The following is a 26934-nucleotide window of genomic DNA, read 5'->3' as shown; positions in this document are numbered from 1 at the left end:
GCTACGAGCCACATCTCCAGTTACAGGTGTACCATTGACCTCACTCTTAACAATCTCAAAGGATATCATGGTGCAGAGAAAGATTGCGATGCAGACTGGAATAGAGGTCTATCCTATTCAGCAATGAGCCCCACTTTTTGTCTTGAAAGCAATGATAACCAGAGTTTGGCCTGGAGACAATGTAGGCAGCACCATAAAGAGGACTTCACGAAGGAATGTTTTACCTGACCCTCTTTTAAGATAATGGTCTGGGGAGGCATAACGTATGGTAGCCGGAACACGCCAGTCTTCATTCCAATAAGTTTGGCATTGCACTAATTTTTCCATGGAACCAGTGGTACATGCATTTCTACAAAGTGTTCCAGGAGCTGTTTCAATATGCCAGACCGCATGTTGAATACCCCTTGGAAGCCTATGTGAAAAACGCCTCGGGTTCCTCTCCCTGCCCTTCATTATCAGGTTAATTACCTCATGCCTTGCCATCCATTGCCTATGGATTTGATCGTGTTATGATTGCTATGTTACCTCTAATTCTAGATTTGACTTTAAGTTTTCCATTTTCTTGTATGCACTATCATTTCCTATACATTGTGAAGAGGGCTTTTTCCTGTTGTACTAACACGCTCATCTGATTGGACTCTGTGTTTTGACTGGCTCCCATCGAATACATCTGGGATGTCATTGCTCAGCAATTGCCAATTGCCAGAAGCGGAACTTGATGATGTTTGTGTCCAACTGCATTCAATGTGGAAGAACATTGTTCAGACAGCCATTAATAACCTCACCGATAGCATACAAGGCATGCAGGGGTGTACATTTCTGCACATGGCTCTCACACATGATACTAAATAATCGAGATGTTTTGAAAATGTTGTTTCCATTTTTTCATAATTTGCATTTTATTTACATTTCTATCCATTCTGTGATTTCCATAATTTCATGACTTTTTCTTCTTGCTAATTGTAATTTCAAACATGTGAGTGTATTTTAAAAGTCCTCTATGTTATCACTGAAGCTTCCTAAAATGATTGTTACCAGTAACAATACTGACTGTATTCACTGACCTACTGTAGACGTTGGCTATACCTTCGGCACAAACCTCTTCTTGTTACTCTTTTGTAGACAGTAAAAATAGGAACTTATGAGATCTAATAGTCGATTTACGGTATGTAAAGTAATCAACACAATCGTGAAATTTTATCTTTAGAGTATTTTCAGGATGCTACGATTGATATTTCTAATTAAAAACAAAATCTCATAAAATACCTGAATTACAGAAACCAGGCTTTTGAATTCACCTTTTATGGAATTCAATTTCCTTTCATGAAATACTTTTTGTACAAAAAGGAGAAGCAAAGCCCACACTTTAATATTTACATATGTAACAATTACTATAACTCAGAATGTACAAAAGGAAATGACTGTCATTTTAGGTGATGCATCAATTCCGATAAACCATAATGTTTGCGTTGAAGGAATGTTCCTTGTATGAAGCAAAGCTCATGATCCGGAAGACGTTTCTTATCAGTAGATGGGTTTAAGCTCTGTGGCTGCAGTCAAATTATGCTACATGTTGTCCATGAATTTCTCTTCTGATGAAGTTGTGGCTTTACATGGTTTGTTAGTCTTGTTTTTTATACTGCAAAAAATATAAATTAATAATTGAATTACAATATACAAAACAATGCTTTGATACAACAACCAGAAAAACTTGGAATTTTTAAATGGGCCTTATAGTAGCTCCGAGCACACAAAAAAAACATGATAAACATCCCTATCTGGGATATTAAAGGTGTTATCAATAGGATATGTTAAAAGTTCCTACTAGATGCGGCTTCTATTGCTGGGTCACATCTTCCTCAAGACATGGCCGCATATGTATAGCTCTCTACATTTATTAGTTTCCTATCGAAATGCCATAAATGTTAAAGACATTTATGGTACATCTGATTAAGGTCTCTTAGGATTCTCATTCGCACGAGAAAAAGTAAAGGGTTCTTTCAGTGCGCTAAATCAAATTTTCAGCATTGCTTGATCAATGGTCACTTGTGTGAGTGATTTGGATCTCTGACTCAATAATGAACGAATGTTCATATTTTTTTTATTTAACTAACAAAAGAGACGTGGAAAGCATGGATAGATCACGTAAGTGAAAAACGGTTATCTGATTTAACCCTTAAGAGTTTTTCCTTTAGAGATCAGCATCATAATAACTGATCCAAATCACTAAAAGCGTTTTTCTCGTAATCATGGGACTGTCACAGATAGCCACGTACAGCACTCAGCTAACTCCATCAGTCCTATACAATTTGAAACGAGCAGCTGTGTGCAAGCTTGACCGCTACTACATTCAGGACTCCCTGTTTTTGTGGTGCCTAGCAGAGGGATCTCCATGAATAAGATACTTATCTATCGTACAGATAGGCAATGAGTTTTAATTATAAGACAAGCCTTAGATGCTATACTATATAAAGGTTGGTAAATAATTTTATTTCATGATAATATACTGAGAATGCCTTTATTCACAGAAGAACCTACAGAATAAAGCCCCCAAGCACAATAGATTAATGTCAGCCACCACCGACAGTGTAATATGTATTGGAACGACAGCCAAGTGATTTTAGGGGTAAATATCGATCATGCATGTATGCTTTCTGCCTGCCAATCGCTATGTTCTCCAGGAGATAAGCCACCAGGAATGCATGTTAATGCGTTCTCATAAAGAACATAGGAGCTCTTGACCGAAGGAGCGCTCCCGTGTACAAGCGAGTCGGCTCCCCGCCAAAAGATCAGCCGAAGCATCATTCCGTCAACAGCCATCTAATGTGTATGGGGGGCTTCATTTTACACAAACACATACTGATTAGTATAGGGCCAATATTGTATAAAAGGCCATCAGATTTTCAAACAATCCAGGAAAGTGTCAGATCTAACAACTCAGTCTCTTATTCCTAGTGTAGTGCCAATTCATTGCAATAAGTCTGAAGGTTCCTGTAGCATGGCATCAACAAAACCATACGACAGACACAAGGATGAATATTAAGGCTGTGTGCACAGGTTCTGGATTTTTCGCGTTTTTTCGCTATAAAAATGCGAAAAAAGCCACGAAAAAACGCTCACATTAAGCATCCTATTAATAAAATGCAATCCGCATTTTGTATGCACATGCTGTGTTTTTTTCCGGAGCGGAAACGCATTCCGGAAAAAAACGCAGCATGTTCATTAATTTGCGGAATCGCGGGGATTCCGCACACATAGGAATGCATTGATCCGCTTATTTCCCGCATGGGGCTATGCCCACCATGCGGGAAGTAAGCGGATCATGCTCGGTTGGTACCCAGGGTGGAGGAGAGGAGACTCTCCTCCAGGTCCTGGGAACCATATAATTGTTAAAAAAAAAGAATTATAATAAAAAATAGTGATATTCTCACCTTCCGATGGCCCCCAGAGTCCTCCCGCCTCTCAGTGGTGCACACGGCGGCTTCCGTTCCCAGGGATGCTTTGTGCGAAGGACCTTGGATGACATCGCGGTCATGTGACCGTGACGACATCCCAGGTCCTTCGCACAAAGCATCCCTGGGAACGGAAGCCGCTGTGTGCACCGCTGAGGAGATGTCTGCCGTCGGAAGGTGAGAATAACCATTTTTTTATTTTTTTTAATCATTTTTAACATTGGATCTTTTTACTATTGATGCTGCATAAGCAGCATCAATAGTAAAAAGTTGGTCACACTTGTCAAACACTATGTTTGACAAGTGTGACCAACCTGTCAATCACTTTTCCAAGCGATGCTACAGATTGCTTGGAAAACGCTAGCATTCTGCAAGCTAATTACGCTTGCAAAACGCTAGTGTTTAGCGGGAAAATGCCAATTCCGCATGCAATATACCCGCGGCAGGAGTTGCAGAATTGCCGCAGAAATTTCCGCGGCAATTCTGCAACGTATGCACTCAGCCTAAGGGATATCAGTCACCTTGATACAGAAAATCCAATATTCCAGAATATGGGTTATCAAAATCTAGCATTCTATCAGCTAAGTAAACGCATTCAATGTTGCTGGGTTTCCAGAAGATCATACACAACGACTGTCTTCACTATAGAATATCATTGCTTTCAGAATGGGTGACATGCACTCCTCCATATTTAACCATCACTACTGACAGGAGTTGCTCATTCTGAGCTGGCAAAGGAAAAGTAAGTTATATGGAAATAGCGGGTCATGTATTAGTTCATCTAGGCAGGCCGATAATGGCCTGTTATCAAATACATACAAATCGATGAGAGCTTGTTACTGGCCTATTTACACAAGACAAAACAACTGATGGGTACAGAACAATTGTTAATACAATTGTTTTGCCCCCATTCACAGAATTGTGTTATCAGCAGCACATCTTTTTACAAGCTGTCATTAATGACTTTTATGCAAGAATGAACAGTCAATCACCCAAGAATTTTGCTCATTCATCGTTAATCCCCAGCATGTTTGCACGTGCCAATAATTGGAAACAAGCATTCTAAATGGACCTTTAACCCCTTTCTACCATTGGACGTACTATTCCATCCATGTGGGGTGGGCCCTACTACTAGTACATCCAGCACGATCAGCCGCACTCACGGGGGGAGCGTGGCCGATCGCGGCCGGATGTCAGCTGACTATCGCACTATGTGCCAGGAGCGGTCACAGACCGCTCCTGGCACATTAACCCCCGGCACACTGCGATCAAAGATGATCGCAGCGTTCCGGTGGCATAGGGAAGCATCGCGTGGGAGGGGGCTCCCTGCGTGCTTCCCTGAGACCCTTGGAGCAACGCGATGTGATCGCGTTGCTCCGAGGGTCTCCTACCTCCTCCTCCCTGCAGGCCCGGATCCAAAATGGCCACGGGGGGCCTTCCGGGTCCTGCAGGGAGGTAGCTTGCAAGCGCCTGCTCACAGCAGGCGCCGGCAAGCGTCCCTGCAGTGCCTGTCAGATCGCTGATCTGACACAGTGCACTGCAAAGTGTCAGATCAGCGATCTGATAATATATAGTGATGTCCCCCCTGGGACAATGTAAAAAAGTTTAAAAAAAACATTTACATGTGAAAAAAAAAAAAAATCCTAAATAAAGAAAAAAAAATTGTTCCAATAAATAAATTTCTTTATCTAAATAAAAAAACAACAATAAAAGTACACATATTTAGTATCTCCGCATCCGTAATGACCCGACCTATGAAACTGTCCCACTAGTTAACACCTTCAGTGAACACCGTTAAAAAAAAAAAAAAAAAGACCCCCGAGGCAAAAAACGACGCCTTATTATCATACCGCCAAACAAAAAGTGGAATAAGGTGAATATAAATAACCATGGTACCGCTGAAAATGTCATCTTGTCCCGCAAAAAAAGAGCCACTATACAGCATCATCAGCGAAAAAATAAAAAAGTTATAGTCCTCAGAATAAAGCGATGCAAAAATAAATATTTTTTATATAAAATAGTTTTTATCGTATAAAAGCGGCAAAACATAAAAAAATTATATAAATGAGGTATCACTGTAATCGTACTGACCCGAAGAATAAAACTGCTTTATCAATTTTATCAAACGTGGAATGGTATAAACGCCCCCCCCAAAAGAAATTAATGAATAGCTGGTTTTTGTTCATTCTACCTCACAAAAATTGGAATAAAAAGCGATCAAAAAATGTCATGTGCCCGAAAATGGTACCAATAAAAACGTCATCTCGTCCCGCAAAAAACAAGACCTCACATGACTCTGTGGACCAAAACATGGAAAAATTATAGCTCTCAAAATGTGGAGACGCAAAAACTATTTTTTGCAATAAAGAGCATCTTTCAGAGTGTGCGGCTGCCAATCATAAAAATCCGCAAAAAAACCCGCTATAAAAGTAAATCAAATGCCCCATTATCACCCCCTTTGTTAGGAAAAAATAATAAAATTTTAAAAAATTTATTTATTTCTATTTTCCCATTAGGGTTAGGGTTGGGGATAAAGTTAGGGTTGGGGCTAAAGTTAGCGTTAGGGTTGGGGCTAAAGTTAGCGTTAGGGTTGGGGCCAAAGTTAGGGTTAGGGCTACAGTTAGGGTTGGGGTTAGGGTTGGGATTAGCGTTGGGGCTAAAGTTAGGGTTGGGGCTAAAGTTAGGGTTAGGGTCATAGTTAGGGTTGGGGCTAAAGTTAGGGTTAGGATTGGGGCTAAAGTTAGGGTTAGGGCTAAAGTTAGGGTTTGGATTACATTTACGGTTGGGATTAAGGTTAGAGGTGTGGTTAGGGTTGGGATTAGGGGTGTGTTTGGTTAGGGATTCAGTTAGAATTGGGGGCGTATCCATTGTTTAGGCACATCAGGGGCTCTCCAAACGCGACATGGCATCCGATCTCAATTCCAGCCGATTCTGCGTTGAAAAAGTAAAACAGTGCTCCTTCCCTTCCGAGCTCACCCGTGCGCCCAAACAGGGTTTTACCCCAACATATGGGGTATCAGCGTACTCGGGACAAATTGGACAACAACTTTTGGGGTCCAAGTTCTCTTATTATCCTTGGGAAAATAAAAATTTGGGGGGCTAAAAATCATTTTTGTGGGAAAAAAAAGATTTATTATTTTCACGGCTCTGCGTTGTAAACTGTAGTGAAACACTTGGGGGTTCAAAGTTCTCACAACACATCTAGATAAGTTCCTTGGGGGGGTCTAGTTTCCAATATGGGGTCACTTGTGGGGGGTTTCTACTGTTTAGGTACATCAGGGGCTCTGCAAATGCAATGTGACGCCTGCAAACCAATCCATCTAAGTCTGCATTCCAAATGGCGCTCCTTCCTTACCGAGCTCTGCCATGCGCCCAAACGGTGGTTCCCCCCCCAAATATGGGATATCAGCGTACTTGGGACAAATTGGACAACAACTTTTGAGGTCCAATTTCTCCTGTTACCCTTGGGAAAATACAAAAGCGGGGGCTAAAAAATAATTTGTGTGGAAAAAAATGATTTTTTATTTTCATGGCTCTGCATTATAAACTGTAGCGAAACACTTGGGGGTTCAAAGTTCTCACAACACATCTAGATAAGCTCATAAGCTCCTTGGGGGGTCTAGTTTCCAATATGGGGTCACTTGTGGGGGTTTCTACTGTTTAGGTACATCAGAGGCTCTGCAAACGCAATGTGACGCCTGCAGACCATTCCACCTAAGTCTGCAATCCAAACAGCGCTCCTTCCCTTCCAAGCTCTGCCATGCGCCCAAACTGTAGTTTTGTCCCACATATGGGGTATCAGCGTACTCAGGACAAATTGGACAACAACTTTTGGGGTCCAATTTCTCCTGTTACCCTTGGGAAAATACAAAACTGGGGGCTAAAAAATAATTTTTGTGGAAAAAAAAATAATTTTTATTTTCACGGCTCTGCATTATAAATTGTAGTGAAACACTTGGGGGTTCAAAGTGCTCAGCAAACATCTAGATAAGTTCCTTAGGGGGTCTACTTTCCAAAATGGTGTCAATTGTGGGGCGTTTCAATGTTGTCACATCAGGGGCTCTCCAAACGTGACATGGCGTCCCATCTCAATTCCAGTCAATGTTGCATTGGAAAGTCAAACGGCGCTCCTTCCTTTCCGAGCTCTGCCATGCACCCAAACAGTGGTTTACCCCCACATATGGGGTATCAGCGTACTCAGGACAAATTGCACAACAACTTTTGGGGTCCAACTTCTTCTGTTACCCTTGGGTATATAAAAAATAGGGGGTGAAAAGATCATTTTTGTGAAAAAATATGATTTTTTATTATTACAGCTCTACATTATCAACTTCTGTGAAGCACTTGGTGGGTCAAAGTGCTCACCACACATCTAGATAAGTTCCTTAGGGGGTCTACTTTCCATAATGGTGTCACTTGTGGGGGATTTCAATGCTTAGGCACATCAGGGGCTCTCCAAATGCGACATGGCATACTATCTCAATTCCAGTCAATTTTGCATTGAAAAGTCAAATGGTGCTCCTTCCCTTCCGAGCTCTGCCATGCACCCAAACAGTGGTTTACCCCCACATATGGGGTATCAGCATACTCAGAACAAATTGTACAACAACCCTTGGGGTCCAATTTCTCCTGTTACTCTTGGTAAAATAAAACAAATTGGAGCTAAAGTAAATTTTTTGTGAAAAAAAGTTAAATATTAATTTTTTTAAACATTCCAAAAATTCCTGTGAAACACCTGAAGGCTTAATAAACTACTTGAATGTGGTTTTGAGCACCTTGAGGGGTGCAGTTTTTAGAATGGTGTCACACTTGGGTATTTTCTATCATATAGACCCCTCAAAGTGACTTCAAATGTGATGTGGTCCCTAAAAAAAAATGGTGTTGTAAAAATGAGAAATTGCTGGTCAACTTTTAACCCTCATAACTCCATAACAAACAAAAAAATTTTGGTTCCAAAATTGTGCTGATGTAAAGCAGACACGTGGGAAATGTTACTTATTAAGTATTTTGTGTGACATACCTGTGTGATTTAAGGGCATAAAAATTCAATGTTGGAAATTACGACATTTTCAAAATTTTCGCCAAATTTCCGTTTTTTTCACAAATAAACACAGGTAATATCAAAGAAATTTTATGACTAACATGAAGTACAATATGTCACGAGAAAACAATGTCAAAATCACTGGGATCCGTTGAAGCGTTCCAGAGTTATAACCTCATAAAGGGACAGTGGTCAGAATTGTAAAAATTGGCCAGGACATTAACGTGCAAACCACCCTTGGGGGTAAAGGGGTTAAAGGAGTTGTCCACTTTTTTGGGACAATTTATTTATTTGTTTTTACTTTAATGAATGCAATTGGGGCTAAAAATCATTCTTGCAAATGAGTTTCATTAAAAATGTTGCTTTCTGCAGAATTAGTTAAGTGAGAGTCTGCTGTGATGGTCTGAGAAGGAGATTGTAACTCTTAGGCTGGTTTCACATTTACGTTTGTGGCCGCAGCGTTTGTACCGCATATAAACGCATGCGTCGTGTTTTCCTATATTTAACATTGAAAACGCATGCGTTTTTTTTTGTTCGCGTTTTGCCGCGTCTGACGACGCATGCGTCGTCTCGTCGTTTGCGGCTTGGCGCGGAAATGCAACATGTAGTAATTTCTAGAGGCGTCTATTTGCCGCCAGGAAACGCATGCGTTCGATCGCGCAAGGATTGCGACAAAAAAACGCATTGCTGTCAATGTAAACGCCTGCGTTTTTAACCACATTCGTTTTGTTGCTTTTTTGAACGCATGCGATGTACAGTAAAATCACACTGACAGGTTACAATAGAGTAGATATATACACATAGAATAGGTTTATATACATATACACTCACTGGCCACTTTATTAGGTACACCTGTCCAACTTCTTGTTAACACTTAATTTCTAATCAGCCAATCACATGGCGGCAACTCAGTGCATTTAGGCATGTAGACATGGTCAAGACAATCTCCTGCAGTTCAAACCGAGCATCAGTATGGGGAAGAAAGGTGATTTGAGTGCCTTTGAACGTGGCATGGTTGTTGGTGCCAGAAGGGCTGGTCTGAGTATTTCAGAAACTGCTGATCTACTGGGATTTTCACGCACAACCATCTCTAGGGTTTACAGAGAATGGTCCGAAAAAGAAAAAAAATCCAGTGAGCGGCAGTTCTGTGGGCGGAAATGCCTTGTTGATGCCAGAGGTCAGAGGAGAATGGGCAGACTGGTTCGAGCTGATAGAAAGGCAACAGTGACTCAAATCGCCACCCGTTACAACCAAGGTAGGCCTAAGAGCATCTCTGAACGCACAGTGCGTCGAACTTTGAGGCAGATGGGCTACAGCAGCAGAAGACCACACCGGGTACCACTCCTTTCAGCTAAGAACAGGAAACTGAGGCTACAATTTGTACAAGCTCATCGAAATTGGACAGTAGAAGATTGGAAAAACGTTGCTTGGTCTGATGAGTCTCGATTTCTGCTGCGACATTCGGATGGTAGGGTCAGAATTTGGCGTAAACAACATGAAAGCATGGATCCATCCTGCCTTGTATGGAGCATCTTTGGGATGTGCAGCCGACAAATCTGCGGTAACTGTGTGATGCCATCATGTCAATATGGACCAAAATCTCTGAGGAATGCTTCCAGCACCTTGTTGAATCTATGCCACGAAGAATTGAGGCAGTTCTGAAGGCAAAAGGGGTCCAACCCGTTACTAGCGTGGTGTACCTAATAAAGTGGCCGGTGAGTGTATATATATATATATATATATATATATATATATATATATATATATATATATATATATATGTCAGTGAGACACCTATGTATATATATTTATATTTAATGCAGCGCTAGATAGCATAAAAGCCGCTAATTCAATTACCGGCTTCTGCTATCTCCTTCACAAACCCGACAGGATATGAGACATGGTTTACATACGGTAAAACATCTCATATCCCTTCTGTTATTACATATTCCTCTTCAGTAATGTAAGAAGTGTCTGTGTGTCAAATTTGGGCGCTGTAGCTATTAAATTAAAGGGTTAAATGGCGGAAAAAATTGGCGTGGGCTCCCGCGCAATTTTCTCCGCCAGAGTGGTAAAGCCAGTGACTGGGGGCAGATATTAATAGCCTAGAGAGGGTCCATGGTTATTGGCCCCCCCTGGCTACAAACATCTGCCCCCAGCCACCCCAGAAAAGGCACATCTTTAAGATGAGCCTATTCTGGCACTTGGCCACTCTCTTCCCACTCCCGTGTAGTGGTGGGATATGGGGTAATGAAGGGTTAATGTCACCTTGCTATTGGAAGGTGACATTAAGCCAGATTAATAATGGAGAGGCGTCAATTACGACACCTATCCATTAGTAATCCAATCGTACGAAATGGTTAATAAAACACACACACATTATTTCAAAGTATTTTAATGAAATAAAGACACATGTTGTTGTAATATTTTATTAGACTCTTAATCCACCTGAAGACCCTTTGTCACCTGAAACAAAGTTTAAAAAAACAAACAACAATATTCCTTATCTTCCTTCGTTCTGTCCCACGTTGTAAATCCATCTGAAAGGGTTAACTAGTTTTACAAGCAGAAGCCTGTTAATGCAGCCGCCCCTGCCTGTAAAAACCCAGGGAATGAATGGATTGGAGGGGAATGACCTGTAGTTACCTTGAGTCGCGGTGATGCACCCTCTGCTGGATGTCCTCATATGAACTCGAGCGTGGGAACTTTTACCAGGCTCGAGTTCATATGAGGACATCCAGCAGAGGGCGCCTCACCGCGACTCAAGGTAACTACAGGTCACTCCCCTCCAATCCATTAATTCTTGGGGGTTTTACAGGCACAAGCACTGCTTTAGCAGAGCTCCTGGCTGTAAAATGATTTAACCCCTTCAGATGGATTTACTTCGTGGGACTTGACCTGAGCGAGGGAAGGTATGAGATATTGTTGTTTTTTTATTTTTCCTTTGTTACAGAACGAGGGTCTTCAGGTGGATTACCAGTATAATAAAATATTACAACAACCTGTGTCTTTATTTCATTAAAGGACTTTGTAATAATGTGTGTGTGTTTTCTTAACCATTTTGTACTATTGGATTAATAATGGATAGGTGTCAGAATTGACGCCTCTCCATTATTAATCTGGCTTAATGTCACCTTCCAATAGCAAGGTGACATCAACCCTTCATTACCCCATATCCCACCGCTACACGGGAGTGGGAAGAGAGTGGCCAAGTGCCAGAATAGGCGCATCTTCAAGATGTGCCTTTTCTGGGGTGGCTGGGGGCAGATGTTTGTAGCCACGGGGGGCCAATAACCATGGACCCTCTCTAGGCTATTAATATCTGCCCCCAGTCACTGGCTTTACCACTCTAGCGGAGAAAATTGCGCGGGAGCCCACGCCAATTTTTTCCGCCATTTAACCCTTTAACTTAATAGCTAGAGCCCCAAAATTTGACACACAGACACTTCTTACATTACTGAAGAGGAATATGTAATAACAGAAGGGATATGAGATGGTTTGTATGTAAACCATGTCTCATATCCTGTCGGGTTTGTGAAGGAGATAGCAGAAGCCGGTAATTGAATTAGCGGCTTTTATGCTATCTAGCGCTGCATTAAATATAAATATACATATATAGGTGTCTCACTGACATATATATATGTATATATACCTATTCTATGTGTATATATCTACTCTATTCTAACCTGTCAGTGTGATTTTACTGTACACCGCGCTGAATTGCCGGCTTGATTTTTCTCTTGTGAAATTTCTCATCATGCGCACCATAAACGCAAACGAAACGCAGGAAAAAAACGCATGTAAACGCGTACAAATGCGGCGTTTTTTAACAGCATGCGTCAACGCATGCGTAAAAAAACCCGCCGCGTTTGTACGCGTTTATATGCGTTTTTTCCACCACTTGCGGATGCGTTTTAAACGCTGCGGATTTAAACGCAAATGTGAAACTAGCCTTATCTGTCTTTTTCTGAGCTCCTCCACAGAGCACACCACCAAAGTTTAATGTGCAGGGAACCAAAGAGCCTGTAAAAGAAAAAAGGTGCAAAATGACTATTTTTCTTTATTGACACCCAATTGCAAAAATGATTTTTAGCTCCAAATATATGCAATTGAGAAAAAAATGACCCCAAAACACTACAACCCCTTTAAATACAGGAGGTGAGAACTGCAGCGGAAAAGCCCAGAGGGGAGTTACGCATTTATTGCAGCTGCTTAATTTCTCTTTCGTTTTTTAACCTTTGTGTATAACCACTTACCCAACCATTCCTTTGATGGTATTTTCCTTTCAATTACCAATGCATTTTTGTTCACTCTAATCATCATTTTCAGTCAGTTTTTATTTTTAGAGCAGAAGAAGGAAGAAGAATATACAATATGTGGCGATGGGAAAATAACATCGGCAAAGTATACCGTAAATGTGATCATGAACCTGTGGGAATTTCCTGGTTTATAATATTACCTGTAGCATTAAAACTACAGAATGTTTACTAAGTCTCAGCAACATCACATCAAATGAGTCACTATTTATACAGACGTCTAAGGGCATAATGACTAAGGAAATACACGAGTTATCTTAGATTAAATGGAACCTATTGGTTTAAATCATTGGTTAAATATTACTAGTGTTAGAAATTGAAACTAAACTAATGGCAAAATGACTTCTCCATGTGCCCAGTCTGTGATTTAAGGGTAGATTGATGATGCCAACTGTGCCCCCCATTAAAATATACAAGTGATAGCTGGTAACATGAAATGGGAGGTCAAGCTGCTTTGTCAAGAAATGACAAAAGCTTCTTCTACATAGAATCTTTGTAGGAGAGATTTATCTTCAGTGTCATATAGTTGCCTACTCAATCATGCAATTCAGATGTTAAAACACTGGAAGGTGCGCCCTTCTAAATGTTCTCAACATCAAATATCAGAAAAAAATAACACTTTCCATAATAAATTTAAAAAAATAATGACGCATCTAGAGAAGCTATCAAGAAATCGCTAAACGTGAATTTTCTTTTTGGTCATACTTGCCTTATTCATCACCCAGTCTGCATCTTCTATGGCCCTTTTAACAATCTGTTGAATCCTCTCAGAGTCATCTTCATCAGCGTGAACCCGAAAGCTCTTTGAAAAAACACACCATGATAGACGAATATAGCTGGACACACGTTGTAACGCTAGCATCATGGCAAGACGTGTACCCACCATAAGGGAGAACCATTCAGCTGCTATGAGGCCCTTGAAAAGAAAGGAGCTTGCCATAGTTTGTGCCTTTCCATTACATAATCTTTGCAGGATCCTCATCTCCCGAGGAACTGCAGTCTTAACCAATGAGGAGATGGAGCATGTGCCCAAGAAAGTGAAGAAAAAACAAATATTGGGCTATTCTATCCCGTCACTAGGACGAAAGAGTCCTTTTGATCTCAGTATAATAACTCACAAGAGCAATCAAATTGATGATTTATTTTCAAGGTTTCTTAATATATTCTGATGAACCCCGCTGACCTATTATATATTTCTATACATCAAATGTACATCAAAATGCAAAGTTTATATGCCTAATAATTTAGGAAAAAATCCAGTTCTCACAACTGTCCAACCCAACTCACCTGTCGTATTGCATGCTTATAATGATGTTGAAGATTCTCATTTGGAAGTTGCTTGCAGCAACGAAGAAGATATCGATACAGCTGTAAAGGTTTATGTACCAATTCTGCACCAGGTAAAGGTACCATTATCTGCTGAAAGTGCCTGGAGCTGTAAAATGTAAAAGATTTACAGGTGATACATCTATAACAATCACACCCAAAAACAGAATGTAGGGTGCAGTACAGAGGATGCTGGATGAATACATTAAAATATACTCCTCGGCATTGAAATTGCAAAACCAAGAAGGAAAAATCATGCATCATGATAATACTTAAATGAATGAGAAAAATTGAAAGAAAATTTAAAAACAACTAAATTTATACATCATCACACAGAAATCCATTCCACACATTGGCTGTTATCAATGATGTTATTAACGTCTGTCTGAGAAATGTTCTGCCACACTGAATGAACTTGGGCAGCAAATCATCAAGATTTGCTGCTGGCAGCTCCTTTGTGCAATTGCCGTGGGAGACGAGTCTGGAGACGCAGCATATTTAGGCCACTGTTTTGTCCCAGTTTACAGAAACATGTTATCGGCAGTATATACGCTATTCACACAAGGTGATGAACTGCCAAAAATTAGCTTTATGCCAGAACAAACCACTTACCCATGGAACAAGAGTTTTGCTCGTTTGTTGGTTAATTGCCGGCATGCTTGCACGTGCAATAATTGGGAACGAGAATTTTAAGTGGACTTGACAACACCAAGCTGTGTGGTTCATGCTACTGTGAACAGCTTTCATGTTTATATGTTGAAAAACTGCTCATGGGACACTTTGGAGAAACTGCTGCACCACTGGTTCCTGGCTAAATCAATGTAAATCTGAGCTGTTAGTGCACCTGTAATGTACAGAGATGTCCGGCAACCGTACAATATGCCACCCCACACCATAATCCCCAGAGTAATACTGATGTGATTTTCCCTCATGAAGGCTGCTTCATGGTGTTGCCCCAGACCAATCTCCAGCTATCACTGTAAAAAGCAGGACTCCTAGATGAATAGGTTAGACCGTCATTTAAGCCTCCACTGCCATCTTCCTCTGCACTATGACAGTCTTTGAGTGTGGTTCTGTGGAGTCAATGCCTTCTGAAGCTTTGGGTAGACACTTTGACACCTTAGGCTTGGCAAGTGATGTCCAATTTCACTTGCAGTATAAAATGGATTAATCGTGGAGCTAGTTGAATGGCCATTTCTCCATAGTGTCCCTGCAGCCATTTTTCAACATAAGAACATCAGGTCAATTGTTCTCATGCTACTGGGAGCAGCCTACGTGGCCTAAACTTTCTACCATGGCCTGCAGAGTCTCCGGAGTTAAGCACATTTCAGATGTAATTAGTTGACAATTGCCAGCAGTGGATCTTGATGATTTGTGGGTCCAAGTTTATTCAGCAAGGCAGAAGAATTTTTAGACGACCATTAACCTTAGACATATAGGTAAGTGTACGTTTGGCGCCCCCTGCTTGCTGTGGGCTCCGGTGAGGAGCCCGCAACTTTTCCAGCACGTCAGCTGATTTCATTAGGTGGCATGTGCCCCTAGTAGCCGCGGGTGGAATCGCGATCCACCCACAGCTGTAAACAAGTTAAATGCCGCTGTTAATTTCTGACAGCAGCATTTAAGGTACTCGCGCCAGAAGTGCGTCACTAATCCCGCCCATTAGTGCCGGTGTCACATCACTGCGGGTCGCTGATGGGCTGGCATGACAACCCAGGGTCTGCAGGACACCCTGTGGCTGTCATTGCCGGATAGCTATGAGCGCCGACTGCTCGGCAAGTGAGCATTTCTGCTACACAGAGAAGGGCTGCAGCACAAGTGATCCCATGGAGACTACTGAAGCAAGTGTAAAGTAAAAAAAGTTTTGAAAAATATATATAAAAAAAATCTAATAGTTTAAATCACCCCCCCAGTCCGCGCCATTCAAAATAAAACAATAAAATAATACACATATTTAAAATAAGCCATCACCCAACCCAAGATCACGAAAAATGGAGAAGCCACAGGTCTCGGAAAATAGAGGCTTTTTCTTTTTAGAAACTTTGGATTTTTTTTTTCACCACTTAAATGAAAAATAACCTAGACATGTTTGGTATCTACATACTCGCAATGACCTGGAGAATCATAATGGTAGTTCAGTTTTATCATTTAGTGAACATGCTAAAAAAAACTATTCTGCACTTTTTTTTGCAATTTTACCACACTTGGAATTTTTTTGGTTTTCCAGTACACTATATGGCAAAAGCAATAGTACACGCCTGCGTAAGGCAAGATTGCGGTGTGCAGGCATGTACTACGGAGGACAGAGAATGAACTTCAATCCAATATTGCAGCTAGCATGCAGCCAGCAGGTAAGGAAAGGGTGAATCAAACACCCGAAAACCCCGCCCATATGACTGAAAATTGTTCCCTCCAAATTCAGGTGACAGAGTCCCTTTAAGGTCTGGGCTGTGACTAGGCCAATGCAAAACAATTACACGCTTCCCATTAAACCACTCATATGTTCCTGTAGCAGTATGCTTTGGGTCATTGTCTTGTTGGAAGATGAATCTCCGGCCCAGACTCAAATCACTGACAAACAGGTTTTGCTCAAGAATATCCCTGTATTTCAAACCATCCATCTTCCCCTCAACTCAGACCATTTTTCCTGTTCCTACTGCCGAAGAAAATCCCTACAGAATGATGCTACCACCACGTTTCACTGTGGGGATGGTGTTCTTGAGGTGATGAGCTGTGTTGGTTTGGCACCAGACATAGCGTTTATTTTGGTGGCCAAAGGGTTCAATTTTGCTCTCATCTGACCACAGCAGCATACTCTATACTTTTGGGGAGCCTCCCATATCTTTTGGCAAACTCAAAATGAGCCTTACAATTTTTGTGTGTAAGCTTTTTTTCTGCCCCCTTTCATAAAGGCCACCTCTATGGCGTGTACGGCTTATTGTGGTCGTATGGACAGATACTCCAGTCTCTGCTTGGGAACTCTGTAGCTCCTTCAGGGTTACCTTAGGTCTCAGTGCTGCTTCTCTGGTTAATGCCCTCCTTGCCCAGGCTGGAAGTTTTGGTGGGCGGCCATCACTTGGCAGGTTTGTTGTGATACTATGTACTTTCCATTTGCCATTTGATGATAATGGATTTGATGGTGCTCGGGGATCATCGCTTGGGATATTTTTATTTATTTTTTATATAACCCAACTCTGACTTGTACTTCTCAACAACTTTGTCCCTGACTTGTTTGGAGATCTCAGTGGTCTTCATGGTATTGTTTGGATAGTGCTGCCTCTTGCTTAAATGGGTTGTCCAGTCCAAACCAATAAGTCTGCAGTCACACCATGCGCGGAGGGAATAGCTGGCTTCTGAGCTGGGACCAGAGGGTAAATATAATTTATGTCTATATTTTTCTCACTTCACCAACTTAGACTATTTAGTGCTGAGCTGATGCATCACATACAAATTGGATTACAAAAATAGTTAAACACACGTTGTAATATAACAAAATAGGCAAAAATCCAAGGGGGCGAATACGGTACTTTTGATAGCCCATGTATGTATGTATAGAGAAAATCACGATCTCTAATAAACACCAGTCACGAGCTGGCTTTCACAGGAGGATCGAGGTACGGTGATCATCTGCAGATCCCTGGCTGTCGTGACAACCCATCGACGCCCCACACTCACGTCCTAGGTTTCCCATTGGGAGCATGGAATGGCACGTCCACCCTCCCAGCACCATCGCCGATCAGCTTTTCCCAGTGCCAGATGTGCTGAGTTGTGGAGCTGCGTAGCACTGCTCCATCAAATACATAGTGGCCGCAGCTAGATACTGAACATCGGCCCCCTACTGATTCAGATAAGGGCTGGATGTACAGTACACGACCGTGGCCAGTATTCCATCAATGGAGTTGTGCTGTGTTCAGGAAAATACTGATAGTGGTCCAGTGCCGCACTCTCGCTATATAGGCCATCAATATAACATTTCCAGAAAACTCCTTTAAGCCACTTCTTGTTGACCGTGTTCACAGTATTCCATGGTATATCTAATGCTTTGGAAATGGATTTGTATCCTTCTTCTGAAAACTTTCAACAATGAGATTCCTTTGCTGTGTTGTAAACTGTTTACAGACCATGGCTTTTGCTATAAAATGAAACTAAGAAAATGTCAGAAAAATTCTCCTAGAGCAGCAAACTTTATATGGGGTTAATCAGAATCACTGTAAATGATGGCAGTTAAGCAGTGGCTACTACGGTAAATTCTGGACAACCCCTTTAAATTTAGTACAACAGCGACAGACATCACCTAGAACTGGAAGTCCCTTAAAACCTGATAAAAAGAATAGAGGAAGATTGGTCTGGAAGGCGGCCAAGAGACCGACAGCAACATTAAAGAACCTGCAGGAATTCTTGCAGGTACTGGTTGTGACAACTTTCTCGCGTATTCTGCATATGTAGGACCTGTGGGGTAGGTTGCTCAGACAAAAGCCTTTACAATGAAAAATATCCAAGCCCAGCTGTTTTCCTAAAACTTACAACAACCCGATCAAAATCTTGTGGGAAACCAGGTAATGTTCTGATGAGGTTGAATTTTTTACCATAATTCCAAATGGTATGTTTGGAGCAAAGGCAACACTGCACATCACCAAAAAACACTATACCCACTGTGAAGCATGGTGGAGGCAGCATTATGCTTTGGGGCTGTTTTTGTCAACTGAAACTAGGGAATTAGTCAATGAGGATGAATTATGAACAGTTCCAAATTAGTCAAAAACTTCAGGAATCAGCTATAAAGATGAAGAAGAATTTCACCTTTCAGCATGAGAGACACGGAAAATGCCCTTACAATCTGACAGATTTGGAGCACTGTGTTCTAGATTTGTCATGTTGATAAACTCCTGCCCAATAAGACCAAAAGTCATAAATTCAAAGGGTAATTCAGCCAAGTATTAGTTTAAGGGTGTGCGTATTTGCACAGCCACATTATTTTAGTTTTTCATTTTTATTTTTCTACCTGAAAAGATTTCAGCTTGCTTTTCCATTGAAAGATTATACAATAAAGATTATAAGCCAAATAAAAGGCGGAACATTTTTTTTACGTGATTCTTCTAGGTTTGATTTTTTTTTACATGAAAAAACCTAGCATTTTAACAGGAGTGGGTATACTTTTTATATCCACTGTATTTGGTACTTTTTAACCCCTTCCCGACCTGTGACAGCGTATGCGTCATGAAAGTCGGTGCCAATCCGACCTGTGACGCATCTGCTGTGTCACAGAATGATCGCGTCCCTGCAGGCCGGGTGAAAGGGTTAACTCCAATTTCACCCGACCTACAGGAACAGGGGGAGTGGTACTTCAGCCCAGGGGGGGTGGCTTTGCCCCCCGTGGCTACGATCGCTCTGATTGGCTGTTGAAAGTGAAACAGCCAATCAGAGCAATCTGTAATATTTCACCTATGAAAATTGGTGAAATATTACAATCCAGCCATGGCCGATGCTGCAATAGCATCGGCCATGGCTGGAGACCCGGATCTGGCCCCCCACGACTGACGGTGGCGATCTGCCGTCAGTGTTCCCTACCCCTCCGTCCTGTACTAAACGCCTTCCTTTCCCCTCCGCCCCTCCCCCGTCCTCCCCTCCGCCCCCAACCCCCCCCCCCCCCGCTGTCCGATCGCACCCCCCCATACTTACCTAGTCCCGTTGTTTCTCCTGGTGTCCTCGGTCTTTTCGCATGGGCGCCGCCATCTTGGAAAATGGCGGGCGCATGCGCAGTGCGCCCGCCGAATCTGCCGGCCGGCAGATTTGTTCCCTGTACATTTTGATCGCTGTGATAGGTTCTATCATAGCGATCAAAATAAAAAAAATAGTAAATAACCCCCCCCCCTTTATCACCCCCATAGGTAGGGACAATAATAAAATACAGAAAATATATTTATTTTTGTTTTTCGGTTAGGGTTAGGGGTAGGGTTGCACTTAGGGTTAGGGTTGCACTTAGGGATAGGGTTGCACTTAGGGATAGGGTTGCACTTAGGGATAGGGTTGCACTTAGGGATAGGGTTGCACTTAGGGATAGGGTTGCACTTAGGGATAGGGTTGCACTTAGGGCTAGGGTTGCACTTAGGGCTAGGGTTGCACTTAGGGCTAGGGTTGCACTTAGGGCTAGGCTTGCACTTAGGGCTAGGGTTGCACTTAGGGCTAAGGCTAGAATTAGGGTTAGAATTAGGGTTAGGATTGCAATTAGGGTTAGGGTTACAATTAGGGTTAGAATTAGGGCTAGGGTTGGAATTTGGGTTAGAATTAGGCTATGTGCACAAGGTGCGGATTTGGCTGTGGATCCGCAGCGGATTGGTCGCTGCGGATTAGTAGCAGTTTTCCATCACGTTTACAGTACCACGTAAACCTATGGAAAAATAAATCAGCTGTGCTCATGGTGCGGAAAATACAGCACGGAAACGCTGCGTTGTATTTTCCGCAGCATGTCAATTTTTTGTGCGGATTCCGCAGCGTTTTACACCTGCTCCATAATAGGAATCCGCAGGTGAAATCCACACAAAAAACACTGGAAATCCGCAGTAAATCCGCAGGTAAAGCGCAGTGCATTTTACCTGCAGATTTTTCAAAAACGGCGTGGAAAAATCCGCACACAAATCCGCAACGTGGGCACATAGCCTTAGGGTTAGGGTTGGAATTAGAGTTAGGGTTGGAATTAGGGTTAAGACTAGGGTTAGGGGTGTGTTGCGGTTAGGGTTGGGATTAGGGTTAGGGGTGTGTTGGGGTTAGTGTTGGAGTTAGAATTGAGGGGTTTCCACTGTTTAGGCAGATCAGGGGGTCTCCAAACGCGACATGGCGCCACCATTGATTCCAGCCAATCTTGCGTTGAAAAAGTCACATGGTGCTCTCTCCCTTCCAAGCCCCGACGTGTGCCCAAACAGTGGTTTACCCCCACATATGGGGTACCAACGTACTCAGGAGAAACTGGACAACAACTTTTGGGGTCCAATTTCTCCTGTAACCCTTGGGAAAATAAAAAATTGCGGGCTAAAAAATTATTTTTGAGGAAAGAAAAATGATTTTTTATTTTCACGGCTCTGCGTTATAAACATCTGTGAAGCACTTGGGGGTTCAAAGTGCTCACCACACATCTAGATAAGTTTCTTTGGGAGTCTAGTTTCCAAAATGGGGTCACTTATGGGGGGTTTCTACTGTTTAGGCACATCAGGGGCTCTGCAAACGCATCGTGACGCCCGCAGAGCATTCCATCAAAGTCTGCATTTCAAAATGTCACTACTTCACTTCCGAGCCCCGGCATGTGCCCAAACAGTGGTTTACCCCCACATATGGGTTATCAGCGTACTCAGGAGAAACTGGACAACTACTTTTGGGGTCAAATTTCTCCTGTTACCATTGGGAAAATAAAAAATTCTGGGCTAAAAAATTATTTTTGAGGAAAGAAAATGTATTTATTATTTTCACGGCTCTGCGTTATAAACTTCTGTGAAGCACTTGGGGGTTCAAAGTGCTCACCACACATCTAGATAAGTTCCTTTGGGGGTCTAGTTTCCAAAATGGCGTCACTTGTGGGGAGTTTCTACTGTTTAGGCACATCAGGGGCTCTGCAAACGCAAAGTGACGCCCGCAGAGCATTCCATCAAAGTCTGCATTTCAAAACATCACTACTTCCCTTCCGAACCCCGACGTGTGCCCAAACAGTGGTTTACCCCCACATATGGGGTATCAGTGTACTCAGGAGAAACTGGACAACAACTTTTGGGGTCAAATTTCTCCTGTTACCCTTGGGAAAATAAAAAATTGCGGGCTAAAAAATAATTTTTGAGAAAAGAAAAATTATTTTTTATTTTCATGGCTCTGCGTTATAAACTTCTGTGAAGCACTTTGGGGTTCAAAGTGCTCACCACACATCTAGATTAGTTCCTTGGGAGGTCTAGTTTCCAAAATAGGGTCACTTGTGGGGGAGCTCCAATGTTTAGGCACACAGGGGCTCTCCAAACGCGACATGGTGTCCGCTAATGATTGGAGCTAATTTTCCATTCAAGAAGTCAAATGGCGCGCCTTCCCTTCCGAGCCTTACCATGTGCCCAAACAGTGGTTTACCCCCACATATGAGGTATCGGCGTACTCAGGAGAAATTGCCCAACAAATTTTAGGATCCATTTTATCCTGTTGCCCATGTGAAAATGAAAAAATTAGGCTAAAAGAATTTTTTTGTGAAAAAAAAGTACTTTTTCATTTTTACGGATCAATTTGTGAAGACCCTGGGGGTTTAAAGTGCTCACTATGCATCTAGATAAGTTCCTTGGGGCGTCTAGTTTCCAAAATGGGGTCACTTGTGGGGGAGCTCCAACGTTTAGGCACACGGGGGCTCTCCAAACGCGACATGGTGTCCGCTAAAGATTGGAGCCAAATTTTCATTCAAAAAGTCAAATGGCGCTCCTTCCCTTCCGAGCCCTGCCGTGCGCCCAAACAGTGGTTTACCCCCACATATGAGGTATCAGCGTACTCAGGACAAATTGGACAACAACTTTCGTGGTCCAGTTTCTCCTTTTACCCTTGGGAAAATAAAAAAATTGTTGCTAAAAGATCATTTTTGTGACTAAAAAGTTAAATGTTCATTTTTTCCTTCCATGTTGCTTCTGCTGCTGTGAAACACCTGAAGGGTTAATAAACTTCTTGAATGTGGTTTTGAGCACCTTGAGGGGTGTAGTTTTTAGAATGGTGTCACTTTTGGGTATTTTCAGCCATATAGAACCCTCAAAATGACTTCAAATGTGAGGTGGTCCCTAAAAAAAATGGTTTTGTAAATTTTGTTGTAAAAATGAGAAATCACTGGTCAAATTTTAACCTTTATAACTTCCTAGCAAAAAAAAATGTTGTTTCCAAAATTGTGCTGATGTAAAGTAGACATGTGGGAAATGTTATTTATTAACTATTTTGTGTCACATAACTCTCTGATTTAACAGAATAAAAATTCAAAATGTGAAAATTGCGAAATTTTCAAAATTTTCGCCAAATTTCTGTTTTTTTCCGAAATAAACGCAGAAATTATCGACCTAAATTTACCACTAATATGAAGCCCAATACGTCACGAAAAAACAAACTCAGAATCGCTAGGATCCATTGAAGCGTTCCTGAGTTATTACCTCATAAAGGGACACTGGTCAGAATTGCAAAAAATGGCAAGGTCATTAAGGCCAAAATAGGCTGGGTCATGAAGGGGTTAATGCTGGTAAAATGGTAGGTTAACTGCCACGAAACGAGCACAGGTAGATATACCCTAAGCCTGCCTGGTATTTTAGGGCGAGAAGGATGGTAAACCTATTTAAAGTGAACCTGTCAGCAGGATTGTGCTCAGTAACTACACACAGTGTCAGGTTGGCGCCGTTATACTGATTAAAATGATATCTGAGTGACGAAATCCGTCTTGTGGTTGTTGTGTAACCTGTATTTGTAGTTTTCAGTTAATGATATGCTGGTGCTCTGGGGCGGCCTGTGGGTGTGGGGGTCTTTATGTGGTGCTCTGCTTACACATTCATCTGTATGGGCTTATGACAGGTCACTGATCCCTCACTGATGTGCCCCTAGTTTATATACTGCATAGAATATTGTGGGGTTACAAAAAAAATTAACTTTATCAAACCTGTGCTGTACCATGATTTATGCCTAAACGCCTATACTATTGTGGGGTTAAAAAAAAAAAAATAACTTTATCAAAATGGCCGGTGCTCGTGCAATAGAATTTATCGCGTTCCGATAGATGCAAGTGCCATTTTGATGGAGAAAAAAATTTGGCTTCATCAAAATTGCGCCGGCACATTCACAATAGCATCTGTTGGAACGCTATAGATGGTATTGCGCAGGCGCCGCTATTTTGATGAAGATAATTTTTTCACACAATATTCTATACAGTATGTAAAATAGGGGGCAGGTCAGTGAGGGATAAGTGACTAGAGATGAGCGAATTTGCTCGGGTTCCCTCTTATTCGGTAAGCTATAGCGCTTGCCGAATAAGCTGCAGAGGGAACGCGGATTCCTGTATCACTCCGGCCGATCGGTGACCAGCTGCATGACAGTCACAACACATGCATGGAGAGCCCGAGCAAATATATACACTCATCCTAGACAACCTGGTCAGTGATGTAAATCACACTCTAATCACAGTGTGATCCGAATTTCTCAGCTGAGAAGATGGAGAAAAAAATGTAATCTCTATTCTGTCAGTTAGTGAAAATCGGACTGCACTCAGATGTCATCCGAGAGCAGTCTGATGTTTTCCAAAGACTTATTGACTTGCATGGCGGAGAGCAATATGAATATTGGAGCAAACTCTGGCGTGCAGTGATTTTTTTCCTCAGACCGTGCACGGCCCAATAGAATAACATTCGTCCGAGTACAATCCGACGTCTTGTCAGATCGCAATCGGACTGAAAATACCGTCATGAGCACGAGCCCTTGGACCAGGTTCATACGAGCATATTTCATGGTCCATATAAGAACCGCAATGCCTGGTCTGGCCTCAGCTCTCCCAGTCTGAACTTACAGCCTCATATGTCTGGACCATATAAGGGGCTCCAGTAGTGAAACCTCCAGTTGTAATATATAGTAATAAGCATAATCGCAGCCCAGGGACTCCTCAGCGTGCAGCCCAGGAACGTAGCTCGCAGCACAAGCACGCAGCTCGCAGAACAAGAACGCAGCTCAAAGAACAAGCACGCAGCTCAAAGAACAAGCACGCAGCTCAAAGAACAAGCACGCAGCTCAAAGAACAAGCACGCAGCTCAAAGAACAAGCACGCAGCTCAAAGAACAAGCACGCAGCTCAAAGAACAAGGACGCAGCTCAAAGAACAAGGACGCAGCTCAAAGAACAAGGACGCAGCTCAAAGAACAAGGACGCAGCTCAAAGAACAAGGACGCAGCTCAAAGAACAAGCACGCAGCTCAAAGAACAAGCACGCAGCTCAAAGAACAAGCACGCAGCTCAAAGAACAAGCACGCAGCTCAAAGAACAAGTACGCAGCTCAAAGAACAAGGACACAGCTTGCAGCCTGGGAACACAGCTCGCAGAACAAGGACGCAGCTCGCAGCCCAAGGACACAGCTCAAAGAACAAGGACACAGCTCGCAGCCCAAGGACACAGCTCAAAGAACAAGGACACAGCTCGCAGCCTGGGAACACAGCTCGCAGAACAAGGACGCAGCTCGCAGAACAAGAACGCAGCTCAAAGAACAAGGACGCAGCTCAAAGAACAAGCACGCAGCTCAAAGAACAAGCACGCAGCTCAAAGAACAAGCACGCAGCTCAAAGAACAAGCACGCAGCTCAAAGAACAAGCACGCAGCTCAAAGAACAAGCACGCAGCTCAAAGAACAAGCACGCAGCTCAAAGAACAAGGACACAGCTCGCAGCCCAAGGACACAGCTCAAAGAACAAGGACACAGCTCGCAGCCTGGGAACACAGCTCGCAGAACAAGGACGCAGCTCGCAGCCCAAGGACGCAGCTCAAAGAACAAGGACACAGCTCGCAGCCCAAGGACGCAGCTCGTAGCCCAAGGACGCAGCTCGCAGCCCAGGAACGCAGCTCAAAGAACAAGGACACAGCTCGCAGCCCAAGGACGCAGCTCAAAGAACAAGGACACAGCTCGCAGCCCAACGACGAAGCTCAAAGAACAAGGACGCAGCTCGCAGCCCAACGACGAAGCTCAAAGAACAAGGACGCAGCTCAAAGAACAAGGACGCAGCTCAAAGAACAAGGACGCAGCTCAAAGAACAAGGACGCAGCTCAAAGAACAAGGACGCAGCTCAAAGAACAAGGACGCAGCTCAAAGAACAAGGACGCAGCTCAAAGAACAAGGACGCAGCTCGCAGCCCAGGGACGCAGCTCAAACAACAAGGACGCAGCTCGCAGCCCAACGACGAAGCTCAAAGAACAAGGACACAGCTCAAAGAACAAGGACGCAGCTCAAAGAACAAGGACGCAGCTCAAAGAACAAGGACGCAGCTCAAAGAACAAGGACGCAGCTCGTGGCCCAAGGACGCAGCTCACAGCCCAAGGACGCAGCTCAAAGAACAAGGACGCAGCTCGCAGAACAAGGACGCAGCTCTCAGCCCAGGGACGCAGCTCGTAGCACAAGCACACAGCTCGCAGAATAAGGACGCAGCTCGCAGCCCAGGGACGCAGTTAGCAGAACAAGGACACAGCTCGTAGCACAAGCACACAGCTCGCAGCACAGTGAGCAGGCAGGCTTAGGTCACGTCATACAAGAGGTCACCGTGTGCTCGGTGCTTTAGCGTTGATTGCAGTCATACTAGGACCGTACAGTATCTCACGTCTGTTGTGTGACTGATTCCCTTCCGGTGCAGAGGTCGCAGCTATTTCCTTTTCTGCTCTAGACGGTAAATGAGATGGAGGCGCCACCTGGTGGCAGATTGATGTTATTGCAGCTGTGGATAGATCACTGTCCTGCTCCTAAGTGATGACATTCCTGTCACTTATGTACTGATTTGTTCTGCAGCATAGATACAGTGAGATCAGTCCCAACACTATAGTCTTATTCCAAAAGGGTACAAGTGTAAATGCTTTGAAAACGTGCAAACTGTATGAACAACAGGTAGATGAGCAAAAAAATGCAGCTTTTAGCATTTCGGACAAATTCATGACAAGCTGTGGCATTCCCTCTGGTGTGTCATGCTGTAAATAAAGCTGCCTTGTTTTTGATACTTCCTGCATTTTGACTTGCGTTTCCGCACTAAAAACACACGTGCATTCTTTACCTGTGGATTTTCTGCATCTAATGTAAGTC

At 42.8% G+C, this 26934-nt stretch overlaps 1 protein-coding gene across 5 annotated transcripts; it reads right to left on the bottom strand.

Moving 5' to 3' along the window:
* Positions 1-1347: 1347 nt before the first annotated feature.
* LYRM9 (LYR motif containing 9) lies at positions 1348-26487 on the bottom strand. 5 transcript variants are annotated; one of them, XM_077294426.1, is made up of 5 exons: positions 26394-26461; positions 14097-14244; positions 13519-13611; positions 12446-12516; positions 1348-1639 (listed from the first exon to the last, which is right to left on the bottom strand). In XM_077294426.1, exons 2-4 carry the CDS (start codon positions 14220-14222, stop codon positions 12493-12495), a joined length of 243 nt encoding a protein of 80 aa, XP_077150541.1. In that variant the 5' UTR covers positions 14223-14244; positions 26394-26461; the 3' UTR covers positions 1348-1639; positions 12446-12492. The 5 variants fall into 5 exon arrangements, with proteins under 5 accessions (XP_077150541.1, XP_077150538.1, XP_077150540.1 ...); XM_077294423.1 differs by having other exon boundaries at positions 26404-26455; XM_077294425.1 differs by lacking the exon at positions 26394-26461 and adding an exon at positions 24676-24697.
* Between the last annotated feature and the right edge of the window lie 447 nt (positions 26488-26934).

This window comes from Ranitomeya variabilis, chromosome 3 (assembly GCF_051348905.1).
Source record: "Ranitomeya variabilis isolate aRanVar5 chromosome 3, aRanVar5.hap1, whole genome shotgun sequence".
Classification (NCBI taxonomy): Eukaryota; Metazoa; Chordata; class Amphibia; order Anura; family Dendrobatidae; genus Ranitomeya; species Ranitomeya variabilis.
This window is presented reverse-complemented; position numbering and strand designations above follow the sequence as displayed.

Excerpts from the sequence above, each read along its gene's own strand:
- LYRM9 (XM_077294423.1), bottom strand. The coding sequence starts at position 26,438 with ATGACTGCAATCAACGCTAAAGCACCGAGCACACG. Across the intron at positions 14,245-26,403 it reads GCTAAAGCACCGAGCACACG|CTCCAGGCACTTTCAGCAGA; the intron begins GTGACCTCTTGT and ends TACATTTTACAG. Across the intron at positions 12,517-13,518 it reads CAGACTGGGTGATGAATAAG|GCTCTTTGGTTCCCTGCACA; the intron begins GCAAGTATGACC and ends TTTCTTTTACAG.